This window comes from Diceros bicornis, chromosome 27, assembly GCF_020826845.1.
Source record: "Diceros bicornis minor isolate mBicDic1 chromosome 27, mDicBic1.mat.cur, whole genome shotgun sequence".
Classification (NCBI taxonomy): domain Eukaryota; kingdom Metazoa; phylum Chordata; class Mammalia; order Perissodactyla; family Rhinocerotidae; genus Diceros; species Diceros bicornis.
In genome coordinates, this window is record NC_080766.1 from 29,911,669 (window position 1) to 29,938,978 (window position 27,310).

The 27,310-nt window shown below is 37.8% G+C and overlaps 1 protein-coding gene across 5 annotated transcripts; it reads left to right on the forward strand.

The window, feature by feature from the left end:
- Positions 1-26,831, forward strand: USP16 (ubiquitin specific peptidase 16). Of its 5 annotated transcripts, none has more exons than XM_058522975.1 (18): positions 1-109; positions 3,254-3,355; positions 5,019-5,197; positions 8,417-8,520; positions 9,313-9,416; positions 10,386-10,570; positions 11,390-11,485; positions 12,341-12,471; positions 12,767-12,854; positions 13,915-13,993; positions 15,316-15,407; positions 16,229-16,285; positions 17,201-17,377; positions 19,641-20,301; positions 21,399-21,493; positions 22,423-22,509; positions 26,353-26,509; positions 26,619-26,831. In XM_058522975.1, the coding sequence occupies exons 2-18, from the start codon at positions 3,295-3,297 to the stop codon at positions 26,741-26,743; spliced, it is 2,478 nt and encodes an 825-aa protein (XP_058378958.1). In that variant the 5' UTR covers positions 1-109; positions 3,254-3,294; the 3' UTR covers positions 26,744-26,831. The 5 variants fall into 5 exon arrangements, with proteins under 5 accessions (XP_058378958.1, XP_058378962.1, XP_058378960.1 ...); XM_058522979.1 differs by lacking the exon at positions 26,619-26,831 and adding an exon at positions 22,697-22,766 and having other exon boundaries at positions 26,353-26,428; XM_058522976.1 differs by lacking the exon at positions 1-109 and adding an exon at positions 126-721.
- Positions 26,832-27,310: the final 479 nt, after the last annotated feature.

Genomic DNA, 27,310 nt, shown 5'->3' on the forward strand with positions numbered 1-27,310 from the left:
CACTGGCTTCGGCTCTGTCGCTCTCTATTCGTCACCGGGAGGAAGACCGAGCTTGCTGCCCAGCCTAAAGGCTCGTTAGGGGATGCAGTTATGGGCGCTGTCGTTGTGGGTGAGTTCTGGTCCCACTGACTCTGACTCGCAATCACCGCTCGCCTGACTTCCAGCGCTCCTAGAGTCCGAATTTTCCTGCTCCCAGCTGGTTCTCTTCTGGAAGGCCCCGCTTCCTTAAGCACGTTACGCGGCCTCGGCCCGGTACCGCGTCCTCATTGGCTTCATGTCCTGTCAGTTCCAGGAGCTGGCCAATGAGTTGTCGGTGCTGGCGCCCTTCTCGACCCCCGTGGCCGCCGAGGTTCCCCCGTGGGTGCGGAGCAGTTGGAAGGGAAGCGGGGGTGTGGCGGGCGCTGCGCGGCTTTGGGCTCTCCACGGGTTGGGGCTGGGTTTGCTGTCGCGTCCGTATCGTGTGGTCAGTAGGAAAACCAAGATCTGTCACCTAACCGATTCAGTGCCTCTAGGGTAGGACAGATCTACGCGAAACTTGAAAGCCATGTTTAAGACCTGCTGATAAAGTTTTCCAAGCGCTTGCATTTTTAATGGAACCGAGCAGGCGTGGGAAGACTGGGAGGGCAGAGAGGGAAGGGAACTGGATTAATCTGAGAGCCGACAAGATCAGCTTTGATTCGAATTTTGTGTGGAGTCCTGCAAAGAGTAATTTGCCAAGAAGGTAATTCTCCTCTGAAGGCTCGCCTGAGAAACGTAATAGATTTATGGATGTTTTATAGCTGATGGTACTCTCAGTACTTTATTCTCACGACTCATTAGATGCCCTGTAGAGTTGTCAAAAATTCGTTGGAGCTCTTTCCACATCATTCAAGTGACTCCCTCCTGTCCTCTGCCTGCAGCAATTACAATTCGTCTTTCAAGTTTTCCTTGGGAGTCTGGGCTACTGCAGTCTTCACACCAGATTTGCTAGTGCTGTCTTCATGACTGCAGACTTCTTCATTCTTTACCTTTTCCTCTTTCACCGGAACTTGTTTGCTTCATTCTTATGTACCTCCCTTTGCACCTTATAATCATCCTTTATGCCTCAGGTACTATTTTCTTTTTTCTATTTCAATGCAAAAAGTATTTCTTGAGAATCTACTATGTACTAACACTATGCTAGGTGCTATAGGCAATTCAAAGGTAATGCCTGAAACCATTTCTTTCTCCTAGAACTTTAGATTCCAGATAGAGAAATAACACATGTCCAGGTTAAAGATTTAAGAAGCAGCCCACTGTTGTATCTGATTAGGGGACAAGGTGAATCGTGCACACAACAAACACTGGGGAAGTTCAGCTGAGAGGTTTAATTAGAGTAGAATGGTTGCCTAAGGCTTCCTTGAAGTGGAATTCTTGGAGGACTGGTAAGAGGTGGATAGATGGAGAGAATGTCCCAGCTAGAGATCAGAGGCATAGGGGCACAGCAAGGTGTTTTGGAGTGGAGGATCCAGAAGAGACTGGCGTGATTGGAATGGAGAGTGGTGGTCTTGGAACCAAATATCTGCATGGTAGTTCCATCTCTGCCACCCTGTGATCTTTCATCATTTTGTTTGTGAGTTTCCTCCTTTAGGGAAATGCTCCATTTAAAGGGTTGTGAAAATCAAATGAGATAATGTTTATGAGAGGGCTTTGAAGATCAAAAGCACCATATAATTAAACTTCAATGGTTCTTTGTTGAGAATTAATGACAGTCAGGATTACCAGAGCATCGGGGATCAATTTATAAAGGCCATGAGTGCACAACTCAGGAGTGTCGGCTGGAACACTGTTAAAAAGTTTGTAAAATATACCCTCGTTTTATATATACTCATAGACTTGGTGTTCTTTTGTTAGTTGTTAGTTTATTCATTTATTTTGTAAACATGGAATCTTGTTACATTTTAGGTAATCTTTGGAAAGGTTAACAATTACCTGATGTAGCACTCATTTCTCATAAAAACCTTTTTGAATTACCTTTAATTTCGCTAACCCATTAAGAGCTAAAAGAGGAATACTTCTAAGACTCTAAGCCAGGGCAGGATGACAGCTAAGTATCAGAGTTAATTGGGAAATGTTTTCAAAAATATGTGCCATGTCCTAGTTTCCACTTAAGTCATCAGAATTTTAATAAGCATCCCAGGTGAAATTGCTATTATAGTTATTGAAGTGATTTTGATGCTAAGTTATTCTAGTGTATGTAAAATACAAGTTTTCAAAATCACTATATTTAAAGTTAGGTAGACCTGTATATACTTTCATCCCTTTTCATGTTTTCTAATTTTTTATTTTTTTTCCTGAGGAAGATTAGCCCTGAGCTAACATCTGTCACCAATCTTCCTCTTTTTTTGCTTGAGGAAAATTAGCCCTGAGCTAACATCTGTGCCAGTCTTCCTCTACTTTATATGTGGGTTGCTGCCACAGCATGGTTGACGAGTGGTGTAGGTCTGTGCTGGGGATCTGAACCTGTGAACCTGGGCTGCCGAAGCAGAGTGTGCGGAACTTAACCACTGTGCCACGGGGCTAGCCCCTCTAATTTTGAATTGTTGACTAAAGAGGTGAAGATGTGATGTGCAGCTAGATTTGTCATAGTCTTCCAAACTGATTTTGGCAACAATATAGTAATGTAAATAGTTGAGAATGCAGTTGTAATCAATTCTTAGGTGATATCCATAGGAAATCCTGGTATGGAAAATGCAGAACAGTGTATCACGTTTTATATTTGGCTTTGAAATTATTTTGTAAATTTTCTAGCTCTGTTTAGGAGATTGTTTTCAGAATTATTTTTAATTTTTGTTAGAGAAATTATCAATTAAATTTGCATAGACTGCAGAGCTAAGAAAGATAGCCTAGAAGGAAGGGAAATTATGTTAAGTTTCAAAGTGCCACCGGCATTCCATATTTATGTAGTGAGAAGTTCAATTCCTAATAGTGTGAAGTGCCGAGACTTTTCCAGATCTCTGTAAGAAGATGTAGGTTCTCTCCTGACCTTTACACTCATTGAAAACCTCTTAACCTTTCTAAGAATCAGTTTCCTAAGCTGTGAAAAACATGGGTAATACTAACCTATCTACTTTAGAGTTCTTATTGAAAACTAGGTGATATATGTGAATGGTCTTTGTAAATTATAAAGTGTGAGAGACATGCAAAAAAATGTGGCTTAGTTATATTACTATCTCCTAGAGAAATATAAAACATACTTTTTTTTTTGTCAAGCTAACTTTATCTTGTTTTCTAGATGGTTATTTTGTCTCAGTAAGTAGTCCATAAAGTGCCAACATGGGAAAGAAACGGACAAAGGGAAAAACTGTTCCAATTGATGATTCTTCTGAATCTTTAGGTATGTTTCACCAATTGAATCTTTAAAGTGATGTTTATATCCCTAAATGGACACATAATACTATGTAAAAATGGGATTAAGGTGTACTTTATTAATATGTAATTTGCATTTTAATGTTTATAGCTACATGTCATTTAACAGTCTTTTCAACATTTTTAATGGCATGGTATTTCATTGACATAAAGGACCATGGGTCATAATTTATTTAGATAGTTTTTAACTTTTCAGTGTTATGAATGGAGCAATAGTAAACATTTTTGTAGCTAAATCTCTGTGCACATTTGGTTGTCTTCTTAGTACAGATCCTAGAATTAGAATTGCTGAATTAAATGATATATTAAATTAAATGGTATAAATTAAATGGTATTTCAAGATTTTTTTAGTTCTGTTGCCAAATTGCCTTTCGGAAGTGTTTTACTAATTTACAGGCCCGCTAGCAGCATGATAAAATGCCCGTTTCCCTGAACCTTTATCAGTTATCAGTCCCTGTAAAAATTTTTGCTGATTTGCTAGTTGAAAAGGGTGTCTTCTTTTTTTAGTTTGTGTTTCTTTGACTACTTCCTGGGATTTATTAGTTTTTCACGTGATTTCATTTGCATTTATATTCTCTTGGTGCAAATTCGTTGGACATAAAGCTAATTGTGCCACTTGACTAGTTTCAAAACCTCCAGGGGCCCTGCAACAACTGACACCCTTTAGAGTGGCTTGCAAAGCCTTTTACTGATCCGGTCCCAACAGCATTTTCTCTCAGGTCCCACTTGTCATTTATACACACATGTGACTGCCATTCTGAGGAGACAGCATGCACTTTTACGTTTTACACCTCCATACCTTTGTTCATGGGATGCGGCCTTTTCAGATTGTTCTTTACTCCCTGAGGTCCTAGTTTAAAGTGTGAGCTTTGAAGTCGAAGATACTGGAGTCCAGATTCTGGCATAGCCACTCAGAAGTTATGTGACCTTGGGCACTAAATCTGAGTTTATTCATATGTCACTGGGGATGGTAGTGTCTTCCTACTAGGGTGGTTGTGAGGATTAAATGAGATAATATATACAAAACATTTAGCATAGTGTCAGGCTCATGGTAAGTGCTTAATCAGTATCAGAAATTTTTATCAGTGTTAATATCTTCCAAGACTGTATAGACATTACCTCCCCTGTGAAACTTTCATTGACTTGAGCCTTCTCTTCTTGTGCTGCTATAGCCTATTTTAGAGATTCTTATACATTTATTTATTTATTTGCCTCTCCTGCCAGAATGTGAGCTACACAAAGAGAAGAGCTGTGACTTGGTCACTTTTCGGTTCCCTAGGATCTACCATAGTGCCAGGCCTGTGATAACTATATTGTTGACTGAATGAAGGAACTTCTCTACAAACCTTTAAAATCGAGAGAATAATAAATACAATAAAAGGCCTTAATTTAAATTGAAGTGAATTTGGGGTGGTAGTAGTTATAACTAGGACTTGAAAAAAGCAAAATTTCAAATTTTGATAAAATCTCATTCTCACATAATCATCTCATAATATTCAAATATCAGATTATCTAACAATTTATTTATAGAGTAAATTCATTTTTGAAGTTCAAATCAAGGGTAAATTTTGAGATTAACTGAAGAAAGCCATATCTTACCTCATGTATTCCTCTATTATTTGTTTCAATAGAACCTATGTGCAGACACATTAGAAAAGGATTGGAACAAGGTAATTTGAAAAAGGCTTTAGTGAATGTGGAATGGAATATTTGCCAAGATTGCAAGACGGACAATAAAGTAAAAGATAAATCTGAAGAAGAAACGGAAGAAAACCGTTCAGTTTGGCTATGTCTTAAATGTGGCCATCAGGTATGCTTAGATTTGGATCAATATGAGATTTTATAAAACTCTTTGAACTTATTATAGAAGGTATCACCTAAAACACAGTATGGGTAACTAGAAAGTCAGCTGGCCCAGGTCATGTTCCCTGGAGAACAGACTCTGAGACTGAGATTTGGGTCTAGGTGGTTTATTGGGAAGTAATCTCAGGTCTCACTCCAGGAAGACAGTGAGGGAAGCAGGATTAGGCAGAGGGAGAAGCTGAACAAGAGGCGGTGCCACAGGGCCTTAGCTGATCCCACAGTGAACTGTGGCCTTCAGAGATGTCCTGAACTGAGGCAAGGGCCCAGGCCTTTGTGCTCGTGCATAGACCAGTCACTGGAAGTGGGCTGCCCGTGGAGGGGGGGACTAACTTTGAGCAAGGCAGGTCCCTTCCACTGAGGATAATTCCTGGACGTGGACAGACTGAGCTGTGAGCTCTCAGCTGGCCACATTCCTGGCAGCTGGGGGAATGAGTACCTTGGTCTTTGGAGTGGGCGGTATTTGGGTGGCAGAACAGCTCACAGGTATTGCCATGGTTCTAAAGGTCAGGGCCTCCTGGTCCCCTTTAGTGGGGGCAAGGTAAGTAGGGAGTGCTGTTGTGAAGCTTCAAGATCAGACAGAGAGCTGTTTGTTTTTCATTTCCTTTTAAATTGAAATTTAGGTAATTTAATTTAATTAATAGGAAATTTAAATTGAGGTAATTATAAATTCACATGCAATGTAAAAAATAATACAGAGATATCCCTGTACACTTTGCTTGGTTTCCCCCCATGGTAACATTTTATAAAACTATAGGATAATATCACAACCAGGCTATTAACATTGCTATGATCCATCAGTCTTAATCAGATCCTCCCAGTTTTACTTTTCTTCATTTGTGTGTGTGTTGTGCATGTGCGTATGTGTATATTAAGTTCTGTACAGTTTTGTCACCTGTGTAGATTCGTGTATCCAGTGCCACAGTCAATGTAACCAGTGGCACATTCATGCCACACATGAACAGTTCCAACATCACATGGATCTCTTGTGTTGCCCTTTTTTAATCATACCTGCTTCCTTACTATCATCCCTCCCCCAGCCCCTGTATAGAACCACTAATCTCTTCTCTGTTTCTAAAATTGTGTCATTCCAAAAATGCTGTATAGCTGAAATCATGCAGTATACAACATTTTGGGATTAGCTTTTTCACTTAATCACCTGAAGATTCATGCAAGTTGTGTGTATTGCTAGTTTGTTCTTTTTTATTGCTGAGTAGTATTTCATGGTATAGATGCACCACAGTTTGTTTAACTATTACCCTGTTGGAGGATATCTGGGCTGATCCCATTTTTTGGTGATTACAAAAAAGATGCTATGAACATTTGTGTACAAGTTTTTGTGTGGACTTAAGATTTTCTGTCTCTGGGTAAAATATCCAAGAGTGAAATTGCTGGATCCTATGGTAATTGAATGTTTAGTTTTTAAGAAACTGCCAAACTCTTTTCCATAGTGGCTGTACCATTTATATTCCTACCAGCAATATATGAGTGATCCACTTTCTCTGCATCCTTGCCAGCATTTAGTATTGTCACAGTTTTTTCTTTTAACCATTCTCATAGGTGACTAGTGATATCTCATTATGTTCAGACAATTCAAAAAAATTTGTTGGCAAAGAACATATTTATTGTTTATTTGTATTTGAAAGGTTTTCATTGAACCTCTTAAAAACATATGATGAGTATGAATGTATTTTGCTACTTCAAATTTTCCAGAATATATTTCCTATTATAAATTTTATTTATTTTGCTACCTTTTTAATTCTTAAGGGTAAGACAGTGTCTTAATTTTCACCCCACTGTAGTTATCTGTCACACTGTTAGCAAGTGATTCTTAACTGTTGTCTTAAGACAACTCATCTTATCCTTACATTTCAAATGATCTCAAATTGTGTTACAATTTTCAAAATTGATATCAAATTTTAATTCATTTATTTTAGGATTAAATGTTGAGTGGGATAAATTAAGCCAATAGTGTTTGATGCAATAGTTAAAGGATTAGAAGCCATTGATAAGTATTTCCCCTCCAAAGCATATTTTCAGCTAGGGTAGAAACAGGACCACTGATTGTTGTGTGGTCCAGGGGAGTTGGTGGCCTGGTTCAGGTAGATACACAGTGAAGAGCGATTTCTTAGCAGTGGTTTATCCAGCTAGAGGCAGAAAATCTGGTCGTGTTCTTTTCTGAATAAGCCTATACAATCTTGTAGGTGAAAATCTCCCATTTACTTGTTCAGTTAGTGCTTATTGACCTCCTTCCATATGCTAGATTTTTTTTGGTAATAGAAAGATTAATTCTGTTTTTTGTGCCTTTAGGATGTACAGTCCAGGGGAGAAAGGATAAAAACATTAACAACTTTAATATATGGTAGAAAATAAGGAATGCCATCAAGAATTTACACAATGTTTTGTAGGAGTTTATTTACAGGAAGAATACAATGTTTTCTTATCTGGGAGGATAAGTGTAGGCTTCTGAGGGGAGGTGGCCTTTGAGTAAGATCCTGAAGTGGGTGGGATTTGATCAGTGGCAGTAAAGGTAAAGGATTCCAAGACAAATGGAATAACGTGAACAAAATTTTATTGCTATGAAAGCACTGAGTGTGTCTTTAGCTGGTAGATGGATTGTGACTAGGCGAATATGGGAGTTAACCCTGGAAAGGTAGATTGGGGTCAGAGGGTATCAGGTTTGTTGATTAGCAGTTTAAGAGCAATTCATAATTTTTGAATTGAGTATATGAACAGAGCTTTGTTTTAGGAACATTAAACTGAAAAAAAAATAATGTATATGAAGAAAGAGGTTGAAGTTAGGAAAATATTTAGGAAGCTGTAAGGACTGACTAGACCTAGTGACTAACTAGACCTAGACTAAACAAACTAGACCTGGTGAATGATTGCATTAGTGTGGTTTAGATGGGACTGGACAGGACAAGTTGGAGATGAACAGTACTTTTAGCACATAGTTTTCTAAATACCTTCTTTCTTAGATGTCCTCAGTTGCCTATTCATATGTAAGTGTTAATAAAATCTGGACTCTCTCTAGAGTGTAACATTTTATTTTGAAAATTTTAGGAATGGCAGAATTTCTCAAGCCACTTCTTGTTCGTTATAGATTATGAATTCTCTCCTCTCTTGGCGAATGTCTGTGGCTTTGAGGTTTATGATTCTGATTTTCTAGGGCTGCGGCAGGAATTCTCAGGAGCAGCATGCCTTGAAGCACTATATGACACCAAGATCTGAACCTCATTGTCTGGTTCTTAGTTTGGACAACTGGAGTGTATGGTAAGTTTCAACTCTTGTGCTCATTGACTGGAAATTATATGAAATATTGTAGAATACAGGTGTTGGAAGTGTTTAAGGAGCAAGAAAGTTAAAATTTTTGTAATATTTGTTTAAATACCATCACTTTCAGAAGGCTAGAGAATGTGATGTTCTGAGAAGCTTTTCCTTAGTATTGTACAAACACAAAAATTGTAGCATGTAGAAGACTTAGGAATCTTCACCCTTTTGTTGTTCTTGCTTGTGATATTATAAAGCATCTGGTAGGTTGTTTTTAGTTTAAAAATGGGACACTAAGAACAAATCCCAGATAAATTGAGAATATAGTAAAATTTTGGCAATGAATTTGCATGAAAATAAATGTCAAGCTGGCATGTGTATTTCCTGTATTTTAACATCATTAAAACAGATTTTCTCATCTTTAAAAACCGTTTATACAGCAGTGTTCATGGAACATCACCTGTCTATTGTAAAATTTGTTAATTTTGATGATATATGTCTGTATTTTGAAGAGTAGAAAAAACTTTTGACTTTAATGTTATAAATAGCCATTTCAGTAAAATGTTTGTTTGCAGTTTTTTCACAGTATTTATATGTAGCCATAAATTGGGCTAACCTTATTAATAGTAAACCAGAGTTAATATGGATAGTCTTCTTCAAGAAAATATAAACACTTTATTTTCAGTTTCTCTAGTAGAATAATTTGAAGGTTACACACTTTGGGTTCCAGGAATTATAATTTGTCCCCTTTTTTGGTTGTCAGTTTGTCACTTTTCTCTGATTTTTGGGACACAGGTGTTACCTATGTGATGATGAGGTCCAGTATTGTAGTTCAAACCGATTGGGGCAGGTGGTTGATTATGTTAGGAAACAAGCTGGTATTACAACTCCAAAATCAGGTAAAATCATTTGTTTCTTAATATATACTGTAATGTGGTTCTATACGTCTGCTGATATTAGATTGGTTTACTGTACTACACAGTATTACATATAAGTGAATAACATCAGTTATGGTTGATTTTAAACTATGAAACTATGTACATATAAGTGAATAACATCAGTTATGGTTGATTTTAAACTATGAAACTATGTTTGGTTAAGAATGTAAAATAGTGAGAATATAAATAATTATAAGGTGTTAGAAGAGAATCTGAGAAATAATCTAGTGAGGTTGATGAAGAGTCTGGACTTAGGAAAGCGCAGTAATGCTCTGTTCCCATCCCCTGGCACAGGGGCTTAAGATAGACCTACCTTATACTGAATTTACTTTGTTACATTTGTTTGGATGATATAAAAGTAAAGTACTTGTAGCTCTTTCAAAAGCCAAGATATACTTCTCAGATTTTTTTTCATGCGTAATTAAATGAATTGGGTTGGCATACATCATTTGCTTTAAGCTGGTTTAGATTTTTACAGTCACAGAAGTATCTTTGACAGAGCCAGAATTGTTTGTTCCTAACTTCAGGATTAGTTCTTGACCCACGGAATTGATTTAAAAATTTATTTCACGTCCGCATTCTTTACTTGATTAGTTTATACTCTAATTTCACAAGGTAAGACATGCTCATTTGTGAAAACTTTGGTGCTGTAAAAAAAAGGATTTATACCAAAGCATATACTGTTTGGTTTCATTTGTCAAATTAATGCTTACATCAGTTTGGAATTTTTTGTTTATTGTTTTTTTTCTCTCAGTGGTAATTTACTTATATTTATTAGAAAACATTTAAAATCAAACAGGTGACAAATAATATTAGGTAAAATTCACAGATTCTAAAACTCTGTCCCAAGTGTGGTTGCATTTGGTATGGCTTTATTTATTACACATTTTGCTAAATATTTTTTTCTTCTCCCTTTTTTTTTTTAAACAGCAAAAGATAATGGTAACATTGAGCTTGAAAATAAAAAATTAGAAAAAGAGAGTAAAAATGAACAAGAGAGAGAAAAAAAGGAAAACATGGCTAAAGAAAATCCTTCCACGAATTCTACTTCCCAGATAACTGTGAAGGGACTCAGTAATTTGGGAAATACATGCTTCTTCAATGCAGTTATGCAGGTGCCAGTGGTAATTTTTTCTCCCTTTAAAAGTCTAGTGTTTTCCTCATGTTATAGGATGTTTTTGCATATTTGTTACTTACGGTATTGAGTTTTTTCCCCCTAAGTAATTTATGTCTATGTTTTCAAAGAAAACTCAAGGAAATGTTTACTTTGCATGACAGTAAAACACTGTGCTAAGCACTGGGGTACAATAGGGTTCAAAACATGAACATGAACATGAGGGCTCTTGGCCTCCTGGAACCTGCACTTGGGTGGGGGAAGCACAGGATAACCTAGTACAGAAACAAATACCTGATTGCAAGGGGTGGTGAGTGGTGGTGAGAGAACTGTGGTGGTGGTAGGGTTGCTACTTCATATTGGATGGTGGGAGAATGCCCTTCTGTGGTGATGGATAAGCTCAGAACTGAAGTATTTGTGAGCCAAATAGAGTGGGGAGAAGAGCATGCTATTACTTTTTTTTTTTTTTTTTTGCTGAGGAAGATTCAGCAAAGATGTCAGCTAGAAGAGCTAACATCTGTGCCAGTCTTCCTCTATTTTGTATGTGGGTGACCACCACAGCATGGCTGACGAGTGGTGTAGGCCTGCGCCTGGGATCCAAACCTGTGAACCTGGGCCACTGCAGCAGAATGTGCCAAACTTAACCACTAGGCCATGGGACCGGCCCCATGCTATTACTGTTTGTTTCCCAGGATAGATGAAAAAGACTGCAGTGTTGATAGTGATTTTCTGTTTTGATAGAATAGATACTTAAGTAATATTTGAATAAATTGATACGCCTTTAAGTAATTTTCCTTTTCTTTTCCATCCTACATTCCAGAATTTGTCACAAACACCAGTGCTTAGAGAACTACTAAAAGAAGTAAAAATGTCTGGAACAATTGTAAAAATTGAACCACCTGATTTGGCATTAACAGTATGTACTTAAAAAATTTTTTTTATAATCAGTAATTTTCCTCTCTGAATGTCCTCATCCTAAATTATTTTAAAGAATTGTTGCTGATTTTCACCTTTCCTGTTAGTTTTGTTTTAGGCTACCAGGTTAAAGTTTCTCAGGCTCATAGAAATGATCCGGGGCCTTTACATTTATTTGCTGTGTGTCTGCCAGGTTTTGCTGTGCCCTGGTGTTTGGCCCTTCTTGGGAATGTTGTTGATATTTGTGAAGCTCTAGGCGTGCATTATTATTTTTAACGTTTTTTTTTTTTTTTTTTTTTGTGAGGAGATCAGCCCTGAGCTAACATCCGCCAATCCTCCTCTTTTTTTTGCTGAGGAAGACGGCCCTGGGCTAATATCTGTGCCTATCTTCCTCCAATTTATATGGGACGCCGCCACAGCATGGCTTACCAAGCAGTGCGTCGGTGCGCGCCCGGGATCCGAACCAGCGAACCCCGGGCCGCCGCAGCGGAGCGCGCGCACTTAACCGCTTGCGCCACCGGGCCGGCCCCTATTTTTAACGTTTTTTAAGATGACTTAAAAGCTGTCTAGCCAAATGAATTTTACCTTTTCCATTTTTATTATTTACATTTTACTTTGGCTCTTTGAATTCTTATGTAGTAAGTTTTTGATAATCTAAAACTAAAACAGTAGAACTGAATTCTTCATAAAACAGTCTATGACCAGAAACTTGCTCTATCTTTTGATGCACATTTGGAACTTTTAAATGGGACAGTCTACCAGGAACATTGGCAATGTAGGTTGACTAGTTACGTTTTGGTAAAATAAATGATTTCAAAATTTGACTGAAGAGAGTGATTTTTATTCCCATATTCAGGAACCCTTAGAAATAAACCTTGAGCCTCCAGGCCCTCTTACTTTAGCCATGAGCCAGTTTCTTAATGAGATGCAAGAGACCAAAAAGGGAATCGTGACACCTAGAGAACTGTTTTCTCAGGTCTGTAAAAAGTGAGTATCTGCTTTGATTGTGTTTTTCGTGCATCAGTAAGATGCTGAGAAATAATATGAAAAGATTAGTAACAGTAGAATCAACCTAGTACATATATTAAAGCATGGTGTATTTCATTTGGATTAAAAAACATTTACTTTATGTGAAAATTAAATCTGCCAAGGGTGGTGTTGCACTAAATAGACATTTTGAGAAACTAGAACACTCCAAGTTTTGGGTTATGATCCTAAGGTTTTGTAAAAATAGTTTCATATTTTAATAGACTCATCATTGCTTTTCTTTTTTATTCTATAGAGCAGCGCGGTTTAAAGGCTATCAGCAGCAAGACAGCCAGGAGCTGCTTCGCTATTTATTGGATGGAATGAGAGCAGAAGAACACCAAGTTAGCAAATTTTGACCAGTGCAGTTTATAATCCCATCTTCATTCACTTGTCTGTCATTTGATGTCTTAGGGGTTATGAAAGCCATGAAAACTAATTACTGAGGGCATTGTATTTTAAAATTTTTTTCTACTGTCAGCCTTTTCAACTGGTATGTTTTAATCATTAGAATGAATGAAGAGAATTAGAAATGATTCTCCTCTTCATGATGCTTTATTTTGCCTGATCTTTACAACATAATTGCTTTTTAAGGGTTCTGTTGTACCAGCCTGTACCAGGAGAGCTACAAAGTATTGGGAAGTGTTTCTCCCAAAACAATTCCCAGTTGCAAGGCACCCTTACTCCTATTCTGACTGTGGTTTAACACAGCTTTTTGAATCTAGGAAATATTTTCATTTTGTAAGAGTCAGGGAACATTTGTTACATTTTAAAATTTTTATTAATTGCCAGGATGTACAGGATGTAAAGTAATGTATCTGAGGATGTGAATATAATTAATAATAGTAATGATATAGTGATAGCTAATATTCATTTTCTTCTTATGTCAAGCAGGTTCTCAGTATTTTAATAAATTACTTAGTCCTCACAACCATTCTCTGAGGTAGATGCTGTTGTCATCTTCTCGTTCCATACGTTCTGAAGCTAGGGTGTACAAAAGTTCAGTAGCTGGTTCAAGGTCACCCCCTAATGTGGAGCTGAGCTTTGAGCACTGGAGTCTGTCCCTGTAGCTCTCATTTAACCGTTCTACTTCTAGGACATGATATTTCAGTGGTCTTTCTGAAGGAGGTGGGCATGTTCTGAAAAGCTTTGGCTTAAATAGTTTAAAATCTTGAAATGATAAGGCAGTGTCTTTATTCAGGGGTTAGTGATTGTTTAATAAGTGTAATTCTTTTTAGCTCCTTGAGTTAATTTTGAAAATGTGATTTTAGAAATTAATTTTTATTCATTAAATTTGGGGAGCTAATTCTTGATCACTTTCTTGACTTGATTGCATATTTTCTAAGGAAAATAACTATAAAATTGAAAATTTAATAGTATATCTATCCATTTTATTACTTTTAGAGAGTGACTAAAGGAATTCTTAAAGCATTTGGTAGTTCTACTGAAAAATTGGATGAAGAACTAAAAAATAAAGTTAAAGGTAATGTCTGACTTTTTGAACTAAAACACTATAGTTGAATTTCTCTGTGCCTTAGACAAGATTGCTGGCCACATGTATTTCGAACCCACAGTAACATAAAATTTCTCTTCATTACCATTAATTTAAAAAAATTATTCGGTACTCCAAAGGTGACTATTTAGGAAAGTTTAACTTTTGGTGTATTGTATTTATGCAATATTATAGTGAAATTTATAAAGATAGAGGTAAGATGACATCACTTTTATTTTTCAAAAGCTTAGCCTTCTAATTAGCAATGATAAGTGAATTAAACTTGTCTGTGTAAGCTTTCAGTGGCTGGTTTATCAATCATGGAGCCACCTTCCTTCTTATTGTTGTGTGGCATTTAAAGATTTAGGACAGATCTGTCCAATAGAACTTTCTGTGATGGTGGAACTCTACTATATCTCTGCTGTCTGATACAGTAGCTGCTAGCTGTGTATGGCTGTTGAGCCCTTGAAATGTGACTGGTGCAACTGAGGAGCTAAATTTTTATTTTTATTTAATTTAATTAATTTAAATGTCCACAGATGACTAGTGGCTACTGTATTGTAAAGCACAGTTTAGAATCAGCACATAGCAACTCTTTGCCTCCTTGGTGGTCTTTAGGGCCTGGCCAGTGACAGAGAGAGTTGTGGCTGCTGGTGTTACCTGAAATGAAATGTGTTTCTGTATAAGTGGACACCTATCATTTGAATAAGGCTTATAAATTTCATGTATTTACAAAGTTGGGTGACCAGGTAGTAAAATTATATCACCTTATGTTAAACTTAGCAAGGTTATTTCTGGGAACATAGAAAAATAAAAGGAGGATTTTGTCTGAAACATTTTCCTAGGGGTTTTTTTTTGGTTTTTGTTTATATTTTAAATGGAGTTCAATCTTAGAGTTCACAAAGCAAGTTACATGCATTCTCTCCCAAATTGCTGTCGAATGTTGGAGTGTTAGAGCTAGAAGTAAGTCGAATATCATCCAGCCTACCACGATCTGCTCGTTTTACTAGTGGAGACATTGATATACAGCAAGTCTCACTGACTTGCACAATTTATCTTCCACTGACTAGATTTTGAATAAGAACTTTTTTTTCTTTTTCACGGGATGTGATTATATAATTGTGTTATGCTCAAAAGGGGAGTATATGCTGCTGACTGTAGCATGAAAATAAAATTATAGTAATTATGAATAGAGAAAAATGAGTTTATGGGATAGGAAATTAAAAATAAAATTTTAGGGTTCGATAAGTAAGTGGTTTTAACTTATTCAAGTAATTATATAGGGATAATTGAGAAACTTTTTCCCCTTATAGATTATGAAAAGAAAAAATCAGTACCAAGTTTTGTGGACCGCATCTTTGGTGGTGAACTAACTAGTACAATCATGTGTGATGAATGCAGAACTGTAAGTAGATGTAGTGTGGACTGGATTTATTCATTAATATTAGCAGAGTACAGTTTATCAGTTGTTTCTCATTTTTTTTTTTTTGGGAGGAAGATCAGCCCTGAGCTAACATCCGATGCCAGTCCTCCTCTTTTTGCTGAGGAAGACTGGCCCTGGGCTAACATCCGTGCCCATCTTTCTCTACTTTATATGGGACGCTGCCACAGCGTGGCTTGACAAGTGGTACATCAGTGCGTGCCTGGGATCCGAACCTGTGAACCCTGGGCCGCTGAAGTGGAGCGCACGCACTTAACTGCTACACCACTGGGCCGGCCCCTATCAGTTGTTTCTTTCAAAACCAGAAATGTCTGGTTTCATAAGATATTCTTTGTTCAACTACCCAAATATGCATAGTTCTTTGCTGGAACTATGAAGACTCCTTATATCTGGAAGAAGTTAGTTTAACATTTTAATTTATTTCCTGTAACCCACAGTCCTCAAGGCTGTGTAATTTTTTATTTCATTTTATTAAGCCTTTTATTTATTTATTTTTTTGTAGGGAAGATTGGCCCTGAGCTGACATCTGTGCCAGTCTTCCTCTATTTTGTATGTGCGACACTGCCACAGCATGGCTTGATGAGTGATGTGTAGGTCTGTGCCTGGGATCCGAACCTACGAACCCTGGGCCACCAAAGCTGAGCACACAGACTTACCACTATGCCACTGGGCCAGCCCCAAACCTTTACTTTTAAAACTTAGTGGTCCCCTCCATGATGTTACTGTATAATATTTAAAGTGAATCTTTTCTTTCCTTTTATGTTTTCTTTTTTTGGTTGGTTAAGGTCTCCTTGGTTCATGAATCTTTCCTTGATTTGTCTCTACCAGTTTTAGATGATCAGGTAAGACTATTGAGTTTGTTTCATTTAAGTAGAATTTTTTTTTCCTATGTTAGATTTTATAGGGGAATTTCTGTCACGTTTTCCAAGTTTGTACGTTACTAGCTCATGGAGATATTTTTCTTAATCTATTTGACATAGAAGAATTTTAAAGATTTGAATAAAAAATGAGGTAAATACTTTTTTTTTTAAAAGGAGGATCGTGTGTCTAGAATTCTTCATAGATAATTAGCTTCATTAGTTTACATATAGGGAAGTATTTTTGTCATATTAAAAGTTACTATTTATTTTCATTATTTAAGACTAACCACAAATCCCTTACAGTCTTAAGTTCATAAATGTTAATAGACAGTATCTCAGTTTTAAGCCATGTTAATTTGGTTCTTATCAAGTAGTAGTAGGCAAAAAGAGAATGTGTTATGAATATTGGATAAATCATTATTCAACTTAATATGAATTAGGGGTCCCTTTAATCACTGTTACATAGTGATGAAGGTCTTATCAAACCTACTTTGTTTTCTCTTTCTCTAAAACTATCATTTACATGCAAAGAAAAAAGAATAAAAAGGAACACCTGTAGTGGGACATGTAAATCACTTATAAACAGAAAGTGCATTTAGAAATGGACATAATTACAGTGTGATACCACCTGCATCTAATTAAAGTCATTAGATTCCTTTCTGTTATACTTGCATTTTTTTACTGTTTTATTTGTTTGTTTGCTTGTTTTCTCAGTATGTGAAGGTTGCTGTCCAATATTTAAGATGAATAAATTTTGTCCTGGATATATTTTCAAGCATTGTAGAAAATAAATCTAGTGTAAAATAGGAATAGAAAAATTTAGGTAACATGAAATCTCTTCACCAAACAGTAGTTGTAAAATTTTGTTTTTGGCCCATATTCTCTCCATATTTTAAGAGTGGTAAGAAAAATATAAATGGTAAAAATCTGAAAAAGACAATGGAGGATGAAGATAAAGATAGCGAGGAAGAAAAAGATAACGACAGTTACATGAAAGAGAGAAAGGATATTCCTTCAGGAGCGAGTAAGCACTTGCAGAAAAAAGCGAAGAAGCAAGCCAAAAAGCAAGCCAAGGTGGGTGATCAGGAAGAAACCACACTTTTCTAATTTCGTATTTCAAACTACAGTCATGTGCTACGTAACGACATTTTGGTCCATGACGGACCATGTATGCAACGGTGGTCTGGTAAGATTAGTACCATGTAGGCTAGGTGTGTAGTAGGCTTTATCGTCTAGGTTTGAGTTAAGTACACTCTGTGATGTTCACCCAATGACAAAATCACCCAACGATGCAGTTCTCAGAACGTGTCCCCATCGTTAAATGACACGATTGTACTGAGTTTGACGTCTGAGTGACATTGGTAGACATGTCTGCTATTTTGAATACAGCATTTTCATTTGGTAATTATAGAAGTAGCTCATTTAGTATTCTCTGCAGGGAAGTTTCTTTGAGTATGTATGAAGAACAGGTGGTGCTTTTATTTTTATCCTGCATTACTTGTGACAACTTTTAAAAAAAGTTTTAGTTCGTTTTTAACAATTTTTTGAGTTGTTAATACATTGATGTTCAAAAATTAAAAAATAGGGGCCGGCCCGGTGGCGCAAGCGGTTAAGTGCGCGCGCTCCGCTGCGGCGGCCCGGGGTTCGCTGGTTCGGATCCCGGGCGCGCACCGACGCACTGCTTGGTAAGCCATGCTGTGGCGGCGTCCCATATAAAGTGGAGGAAGATGGGCACCGATGTTAGCCCAGGGCCGTCTTCCTCAGCAAAAAAGGAGGAGGATTGGCGGATGTTAGCTCAGGGCTGATCTCCTCGCAAAAAAAAAAAAAAAAAAAAAAAAAAAAATTAAAAAATATATAAATGTGTTCAATAAAAATCTCCCTCATCCCTCTCCTTTTATGACATGGATAACCACTTTGATTAGTTTCTTACATGTCCTTCTGTAGTTTCTTTTGGAAAATATCAAATACAAATAGGTAGTCTTGTTTTTCCCTCCTTTTAAAAATTATACACATTGTTTTGCACTTTGCTTTTTGTTTGTTTGTATCTACTTAATTAGATTTTTAGAGATCTTTCCGTATCAGGACACAAAGATTCATTGTTTTAACAGCTGTATACTATTCCATTTTATAGTGTATCACAGTTCATTTAGCCATTTCTCTGTTGATTTAGGTTGTTTATAGTCTTTCCCTATAATGGCCAGTGCTTCAGTGAGTAACCCTATACGTATGTCATCTGTAGGGTACATTTGTAGCTTTGGTACATATTACCTAATTGCCCTCAACAAAGGTAGTGCCAATATAGTCCCACCAGCAACATGGCACTTCTGGTTTCTCCTGATCCTCGACAGCAGTGTGTTATCAAGCTTCTAGATTTCTGTCAGTCTGATGGATGGAAAATATTATCTCAGTGCAGTTTTATTTTCCATTGATTTTAATGTAAGTGAAGTTAAGCATGGTTTTATGTTTAAGAGCCATTTGTATTTCCTTTTCTTTGAAGTGTTCGCTTACACTCTTTCCCCATTTTTCTTTTAGCTGAAGCACATCAGAAAATATTTGTGTCCTTAGTCCTGTGTGCCCTTCAGCCTTCTGGCATTACAAGTTATCCTTGCAGGGCCTGTCCTTTTTAGTTACAACCAGAAATGCCAGTCACTTGAGTCTGCAGGCAGTCTAGTAGCTGGAGTCTTGATGAAATGCCTGTTTCTGCCTCTCTACTTGGAAATAGGCTACAAATGGCAAAGAAGGTGATTTTAGGGGGGAAAATCCTTTATTGTCCTCTGTACGCGTGGCTTCCTTGCTTCCTCCCTAACTTCGGGCCATTTGTTCCCTGGAATGTTTTCCTCTGTCCCTCTGCCCAAACCAGTCCTGCACTTATGCATCCTTGAGTTTTCAGTCTGTTTTTTATCTCCTGAGTGAGACTTTGACCCAGTAGTTATAACTCACATGGATACATCCCTTCCTGTTATGTGTGTAATCACTCACCACGTGGTTTGATACTTGGCTTCTTGGATTTACCAGTCTTACCGCTCTGTCTAGGTCACTTCTCTTAGGACAGAGACCATGCCTTGCACATTTTTCTTTGCTCCAGTGTGACAGTTTTTGATGATTGGTTATTGTTTATTCCTGCTTTCAATTAAAGAACTTTTCTTCATAATTTATTTGATCCCTGAGAGTAAAGGAACTTTTAGAATGAGAAGTCTGGGAGTAAACTCTTCCTTATTAACTTATTTATTTTTAATTGATGAGTAAGAAAACCTGATGTGGTACACGTGTGCTCTTTCTCTCTTTTTCTTCCTCTGTGTCTCTATTTAAAAAAATATGTTTTGTTCTTTTTACGCAGAACCAACGAAGGCAACAAAAAATTCAAGGGAAAGTTCTTCATTTAAATGATATTTGTACCATTGACCAGCCTGAAGATAATGAATGTGAAGTTGAAATGTCACTTCAGGAAGAAGTGGAGGTTAAATCCAACCATATCTCACAAGAGGAAGTTACACATAAAGAATATTATGTTAATCACAAAGATTTGAATGGCCAAGAAAAAATGATAGAAATTGTAACTGACAATCAAAATTCCACAGAGGAAGTAGATATGAAAAATGTCAACATGGACAATGATCTGGAGGTTTTGGCATCTTCTGCTGAGTGTACTAGGAATTTAAATGGTGCCCACCTGAAGGAAGGGAGCGATGGAGAAGTGGACATTTCCAGTGGTTTCAAAAACCTTAACTTGAATGCTGTTCTCCAGCCTGATGAAATAAATATAGAGATTCTGGATGACAATCATACTCCTGGGACCAAGGTATATGAGGTCGTAAATGAAGATCCAGAAACTGCTTTCTGTACTCTTGCAAACAGGGAAGCTTTCAATACAGATGAGTGTTCAATCCAACATTGTTTATATCAGTTCACTCGAAATGAGCAACTTCGAGATGCAAATAAACTGCTTTGTGAAGTATGCACCCGGAGACAGTATAATGGACCAAAGGCAAATATAAAAGGTATTTAAATTCTCTCACAGAAAGTAAAATTAATGTTCAGGGGCACATTTTGCACTGCATAGGTAGAGTACTTTTGTTTCAGTTGTATCAGGATTTGGATGGCATCAGTAAGTTCCCTCTTCTGTGTAAATATTTTAGTAGAAGGATGGATAAGCAGGACTTTATTGGCATGGCTAGTACTCTGTGGCATCCCAACGGCAGTTAAAGTGGACAGTTTGCTCTCCGAAACCGTTCCCTGTGGGTAAGTCATCGCACTGGGATGTTATCACAACAGGATCCTTACAGATAGTGGGTATTTCTTTCACTTTCCTGTCAGCAGTTGCCGTGGCCCTCATCTCTGCACCCAGGAAGCCTCACTTTAATTCATCAGGGTAGTAAAGTGACATGCCCAGTGCAAGGTCCTGGGAGTACTGGAAGGACAGTGCTTTCTTACAGTCTCCCTCAAATATGGAACAGAAAGATATTGATAATTCCCCTCCTCCGCTTTCTTTGAGCTTGAGTAAGTGAGATAGGGAGAGATCATGGATTCCTAAGGATTCTTACTAGAATTCTTGAAACATTTTAAAAGTCTAGCTTTTTTTAAATTTACATGTTAATAGAAAAAGTAAATTGTGTTGATCTTACAGCAGTTCTATTTGCTTTAGAGCAGGTGTCAGCAGACTGTGGTCCACAGGCCAAATTTGACCTGCTGCCTGTTTGTGTATGGTCTCTGAGCTAAAAATGTTTTTTATAGGTTAACATTTGAAAATGATTTTATGGTGGAGAATGCTTACTTTGAACCCTAGTTAACCAAAATGTTCTTTCTCCAAAAGTATTCCATTCTTTTCAGTACACTGCAGTCATACTCAGTTATTATTATTATATTTTGAATTCCATCAGTAAAAATTTGTGGAAAATTTTCTCTAAAATATAAATAATGACAAAATATCCTTGATTTTGCTTTTTGGTCCACAAAGCCTAAAGTATTTATTATCTGGTCCTTTCCAGAAAGTTTATTGATTCTTGCTTTAGATGTTTGAAATGATTTTATGGCAAATCTGAATGCTTTAGAGGTCTAAATTAATTTTCATACTGCTAAAATTTCTTTCTTTCTTTAGGTGAAAGGAGACATGTTTACACCAATGCCAAAAAGCAGATGCTAATTTCTCTGGCTCCTCCCGTTCTCACGCTTCATTTGAAGCGATTTCAGCAGGTACCCCTTGTTTGTTACCCAAAATTTGTTTTAAATATGTAACATCTGCTTTATTTATATTGTCTCAACATGTTACTGTGTTTCTTTGGTTTTCTGTTATTTCTTAATTCTAACTTCAAAGAAGTAGGAAAGTAAAAAAATGTATATGGGTAGGACAAAAGGTTTGATGAAGATACCATATCAAGGTGGAGGAGAAATTTAGGCACAATCCTTCCTCAGTTTTACTAGAACGCATGTTGCTCTTTTTAGTAATACAGCATCTTACTCTAACCTTAATTTCAGGTTTAAAAAAAAGACCAGTTTACTAGCTATATCTCACACTTAGGAAATTTCCTGATGTTTTTCTGTTTTGTGTGTGGTATTTTATTTTTACTGATCCTTGATAAAAAGACATTGGTGCCCTGGATTTTCATCATTTTGGTGACCCTGTCTTTTCTGGAAGACTTTTGCTATAAGCAGTAGTAGTTTCAAATTCAGTTCCAAATTCCCAAAGTACCTTCAGAGCGTTTTCCCTCCTGTAGTTGGTAGGGGCTTGGTTAATTGGGTGGGTTTTGATGAACAACTCACTAAGCTTGGTTAGAGAGTGAGGCTGAGAGTGTGCTTCACAGAAAAGTCTTCTACTGTTGCTGAGTCGTAAACACTCAAAACCTCTGGACTAATCTGGCTTTTCTGGATGGCTAAAGCAGAAACGTTGAGAATTTTCTCATGGGTGCAGCTTTCTTAATGTGTTGAGGGGGGTGTGTGGTGTGTACTTAGCAAAAACACACCAACCCAGCATCAGTTAGTGGCCAGGAAGAAGGGAGTTCCCTGAGAAGACTGCACAGGGCTGCACGTTGGCGTTCTTTCTGGCTTTGGAGTGGGACTGTAGTTAACAATGTGTACAGCTTTTCCAGGAAAAGAACTCAATCTGTCATCCCTCTTTTTTTTAGGCTGGTTTTAACCTACGCAAAGTTAACAAACACATAACATTTCCGGAAATCTTAGATTTGGCTCCTTTTTGTACCCTTAAATGTAAGGTAGGTGAAAATGGTCTTTTTGGAAAAATCCTTTAAGGGAAATCGTAGCTTACCCAATTCTCCAACAGCAACTCACATAAGTATGAAGTTGATAAGAATTACTGAGTAGAGTGAGTCTTTGATCTTTGCACATTTATAATTTTAAGATCTGTGATGAATCATTTTGAACATTAAATTGTTATTTCAGTTCAACATGTTTTTGAACCTCCATTATTGTGGCAGACATTGTATTGGGAGGTGAGGGCACAAAAGTCAAGGTGAGCAGATATATTCGTGGATAATCTCAATTTAATATGGTTCGGTGTTAAAATTGTTATACACAGAGCAGGGGAGGTATGCACTTAACCCAGCTTGTTGGCGGTTCAGGGAAGCTCAGTGAAGGTAGACCATGCCTCAGCTAGTACTTAAAGAAGGAGTAAGAGTTAATGTGATGAGTGAGGAAGAAACAAGTGTTCCAGGCAGAGGGAACAGCAGGAGCAAAGGCAAAGCACCCTGAAATGGCATGGTGGGTGTGGAGACTGACAGTATAAGCAGTTCTAGAACTTACAGTACGAGGTCTAGGGAATGCTGGGAGATGGAGCGAGAGAAGCGAGATAGGAATGAGGTTTTGGAGGATTATCATGGTGAGGAATTTGGGCTTTATCGTGGATGCACTAGGGAGCCACTGAAGAGTCTAAAGCATTGAAGTGACAGCCAGATCTGTCTATTACATAGATTACTTGCTGAAGCGTGGAGGCTGGATTTTAAGGAAAAGACTAGAGGCAGAAGAACGAATTAGGAGGCTCTTGAATTACATCAGTCAATAGATGTTGAGGGCTTAAACTAGAGCAAGAGATGGGGAGATTGAAGGAATATTTCAGGAGGTAAAATTAACCAGACTTATGATCAATTGGCTCTAGAGGATGAGGCAGTGGCCTCTAAACGGAGGCTGAGGGTGGCACAGAAAGAGGAGTTGACCGTGATTCCCAGGGCCTGGTTGAGTGACTAGGCAGATGGGCAGGTGGAATGCCATACGATGAGGTAGGAAATGTAGGGAGAAGAGCAGGTTGGGAGGTAGAGAGAGGATAACGAGTTCAGTTTTGGATACTTTGAGTTTCAGACGTTTTTGAGATTCATGTGGCTGAGGCCCAGGGCAGAGAGGTTAGGGCTTGAGATAAAGGTTTGGAAATCAGTATATAGGTGGTGGTTAAAACTATGAGAGGATAGGGGCCAGACCGGTGGTGCAGTGGTTAAGTTTGCTCCGCTTCAGCAGCCTGGGGTTCACAGGTTCGTATCCCAGGTGTGGACTGACGCACCACTCATCAAACCATGCTATGGGGGCATCCCGTATACAAAATAGAGGAAGATGGGCACAAATGTTAGCTCAGAGCTAATCTTCCTCAGCAAAAAGAGGAGGATTGGCAATGGATATTAGCTCAGAGCCAGTCTTCCTCACCAAAAAAAAAAAAAAAAAAACTGTGAGAGGATAGGATCCGCTGTGTAGAGCATGGAGAGAGAAAGAGAAGAGACGGTTAATGACAACTCTGGGAAGCATCTGGGTGTAAGAGGTGTAGGTAGAAGAGGAGGACACCACCAAGGATCTCAGCAAATCTCCATGTTGGAGAAGAATTGGGAGAAGCTATACTGTAGTACTATATGTACTCAGATTTCAAATATTTAACTATAAACATATTAATAAAGTCTTAATGTGCAAAAGTTGAAATGATAGAAATTCTCCCTTTCTCCCTCCCAATTAAAAATTCTCTAAGAAAGGTATTTCAGAGCTGGTGGATAGAGTGAGTTATAATTATTTTTATATCTCCATAGGGCAGGGCCATTTTTGCTGGTAAATAGAAACCTTTGGTTGGATTGGTTTTGAATACAAGGTCATCAGGAATCTATCTTTTGCCTAAAATGCCATTGCCCTGTGTTCAAGTTAAAAGGAAAGGACTCAGTGGCCTCAGTGTCAGAATATCAGAGAAAAAAAAACAGAAAGTATTTATGGATTACACAGTATAGAGGTCAAGGCAGATTTTTCAGAAAGTGTGGGTAACATCAATGGGTTGTGAAATAAATGAGAATATTGGAGATGAAGCATGTAGATATGTTAGAGGCTTTGTTGAAAAGTGGTGGATCAATGAAGAATTTTTTTTAAGTCTGGGAGACTTCAGTAGGTTTGTAGGCCAAGAGAAAAATGTGGAAGTTGAAGATAGAGAAAAGAGAGAGAGTATTGATTGAGCAAGACTCTGGAGGAAGCTGGAAGAACTGGGATGAGGACACAAAATTGGAGTATCGTCTGTGAACAAAAGGGAGAGGATACTTCATTGTCCTGAGAAGGGGCAACTTGTAGTTGGGTAGGTTGTGCGTCAATTTTCCTGAAGTGGGAAATGAGGTCAACTATAGAAAATAAAGCATTGGGGGATAAGGAGAGGCTGAGAGAGAGTAGTGAAAGTTTGGGCCAGTAGTGAAGGACATTCATGGAAGAGGCAGCTAGGAACAAGTTATAAGGTTATACGGTCACACAGAGGACCCTGATGAGGTAGAAAATCATGAATTTACTAATCTGCATGGTTATATAAGTTTGTTTCCTAGCAATAGCAGCTGTCTCCGTGTGGGGTTGGGGAAGGTAGGTAGGATTCAGAGTAGGGTTTTGTGATGAATTGGATATGGTGGCAAGATTGGTGGTGGGTCTAAAGAGCTTATTTTTGAGAGTGATACATGTGGTCTAAGTTCTCAAACTTTAATGTGCGTGTGAATCACCTGGGAATCAGTAGGTCTCAGGTGGGGTCTAAGAATCTGCATTTCTAATAAGCTCTAAATTAATGCTGATGCTACTCTTCCATTGACACATTTTGAGTAGCGAAGATACAGACTTTTTATAGGAATGAGGCCAAAAGAGGCTTCATAGGCCAGGAGAAAATGAGGATTGGAAGATCCTGTTAGGCTGGAGTATAGGTGAAATGAAAGTTGGAAGATTGGAAGAAATGTGGACTGAGACTAGAAAATTAGTAAGATTTCTGAAGTCAGACAGTTCAGAGTGATGGCCAGTTCCAGAATATAGTCCTGGTTGTAGTTGGCTAACATGGAATGTCTGTGGAAATCCTGCGGGGCTCATTGATGGACACTGAAATCCCTGAGGAAGCTGACAGGATTTGGGGTGAAGAAGTATAAAATTCTTCAGTGAATAGGGGGCTGTAGATTAAAGAGATGACAGTACTGTGGAAAGACAGTGATGCCTGTTCAGGAGGACTTTTTACAAGAGAACATAAATGGAGTAGTCGTCTGAAAGTGGTCCCCAGCTCGGAGAAACCCGACCCTGCTCCCAGCCCTATGGGATATGGGGTCTTAAAAGAATAAGCATCCTCCACTCTAAGTGGGGAAAGTGAGCACTTGAGAGGTTAAATGTGCTTCTCACGAATCCCTAGGGGGCATTTGAAAATGTAAGGGTGGTTTTTGGCAAGACCTAAATGCTTTCCTGTTGCTGTTAAAGGCTTACATTCTGGGCAGGAACTAGAATGACCGAGTTGTGAGGTATTTTGGAATTATCTGATCCCAAGACTCCAAGAAACTCAGGCAAGTTCAGTTCAGTATCTGGGCCAGGAAACTGTGATTATAGCAAGCGGCCTCTGGTTTATGTTCTTCCAGCAGAGAAACGACAATGGCAACTTTCTAATAAAAACGTTGTGACACTAGTCAGGCTGAGAAAAGGTAGGGAGAAAATAGTAGTCAAGTTCAGATTCATGAATGGTTTCTGTATTCTGAAAGTTAAGGGTTAGAGACCCTTTGCATAGTTGAAAATTATCTTGCCAATGGCATCTGTATAAATGAGACTAGAACTAACTCGAATTCTATTCATTTTTAAAGAATGTTGCTGAAGAAAATACAAGGGTACTGTATTCCTTATATGGAGTTGTTGAACACAGTGGTACCATGAGGTCAGGGCATTATACTGCCTACGCCAAGGCAAGAACTGCAAATAGTCATCTCTCTAATCTTGTTCTCCATGGTAATATTCCACAAGGTAAGATATCCTGGAAAAGTCTAGTATTCAGCAGATTATTATGGCAAAATCAAAAAATAATGCACTTGAATCTTTCCATTTACATTTGATTTTAATTTCCTCTTGACAGATTTTGAAATGCTATCAACCAAAGGGCAGTGGTTTCACATCAGCGACACACATGTGCAGGCTGTGCCTACAACTAAAGTACTCAACTCACAAGCTTACCTCCTATTTTATGAGAGAATACTCTAACAATTTCAGAAAGTGCTTTCTCTGGAAACATGTTTATGACTTTTATAATGGCTGTAATAATAATAATAAAGACTAACTGTAAATCATGTTCACTTAAAATGAAATATATGCCTGAAGAAATCATGTTTACTGAAATACTGAAAGGAAAATACCTAAAATTTACAATGGTTTTGTATGGTCATAGTGGCTTTTACTCCTGCTTCATTTCTGGAAAGGATTCAGAATTACTTAAGTCCTCTGTGCTTAAATGTGTCTGGGTGGTGGGTTGCAACACATCAATAAACTTGACTTACCCCCAAAACTTGTTTTATTACTTAGATTTTAGGTTGTATTGACTTTAATAACCCTACTAGGTAACATTTTAAAAAACGTTTCAGGCTGACTGGCTAATGAAACTTCGTGTATTAAATTAATTGGGAGAAACACATATAATTCTTCTGATGCCGTACAGTGTGCATAAGCTGGGCCTAACTCTGCACTTGCTCTGTGCAATTGTTAAGTGACCCAAGGTAGACACTCCTAGGAATCTTAAGTAATTGGGTACCAGGTCCCCTTAATGCCAGCATG

Coding starts and splice junctions, on each gene's coding strand:
- USP16 (XM_058522975.1), top strand. CDS start 3,295: ATGGGAAAGAAACGGACAAAGGGAAAAACTGTTCCAATTGATGATTCT. Junction 8,521..9,312: donor TTGGACAACTGGAGTGTATG/GTAAGTTTCAAC, acceptor TTTGGGACACAG/GTGTTACCTATGTGATGATG. Junction 22,510..26,352: donor TTTGTACCCTTAAATGTAAG/GTAGGTGAAAAT, acceptor TCATTTTTAAAG/AATGTTGCTGAAGAAAATAC.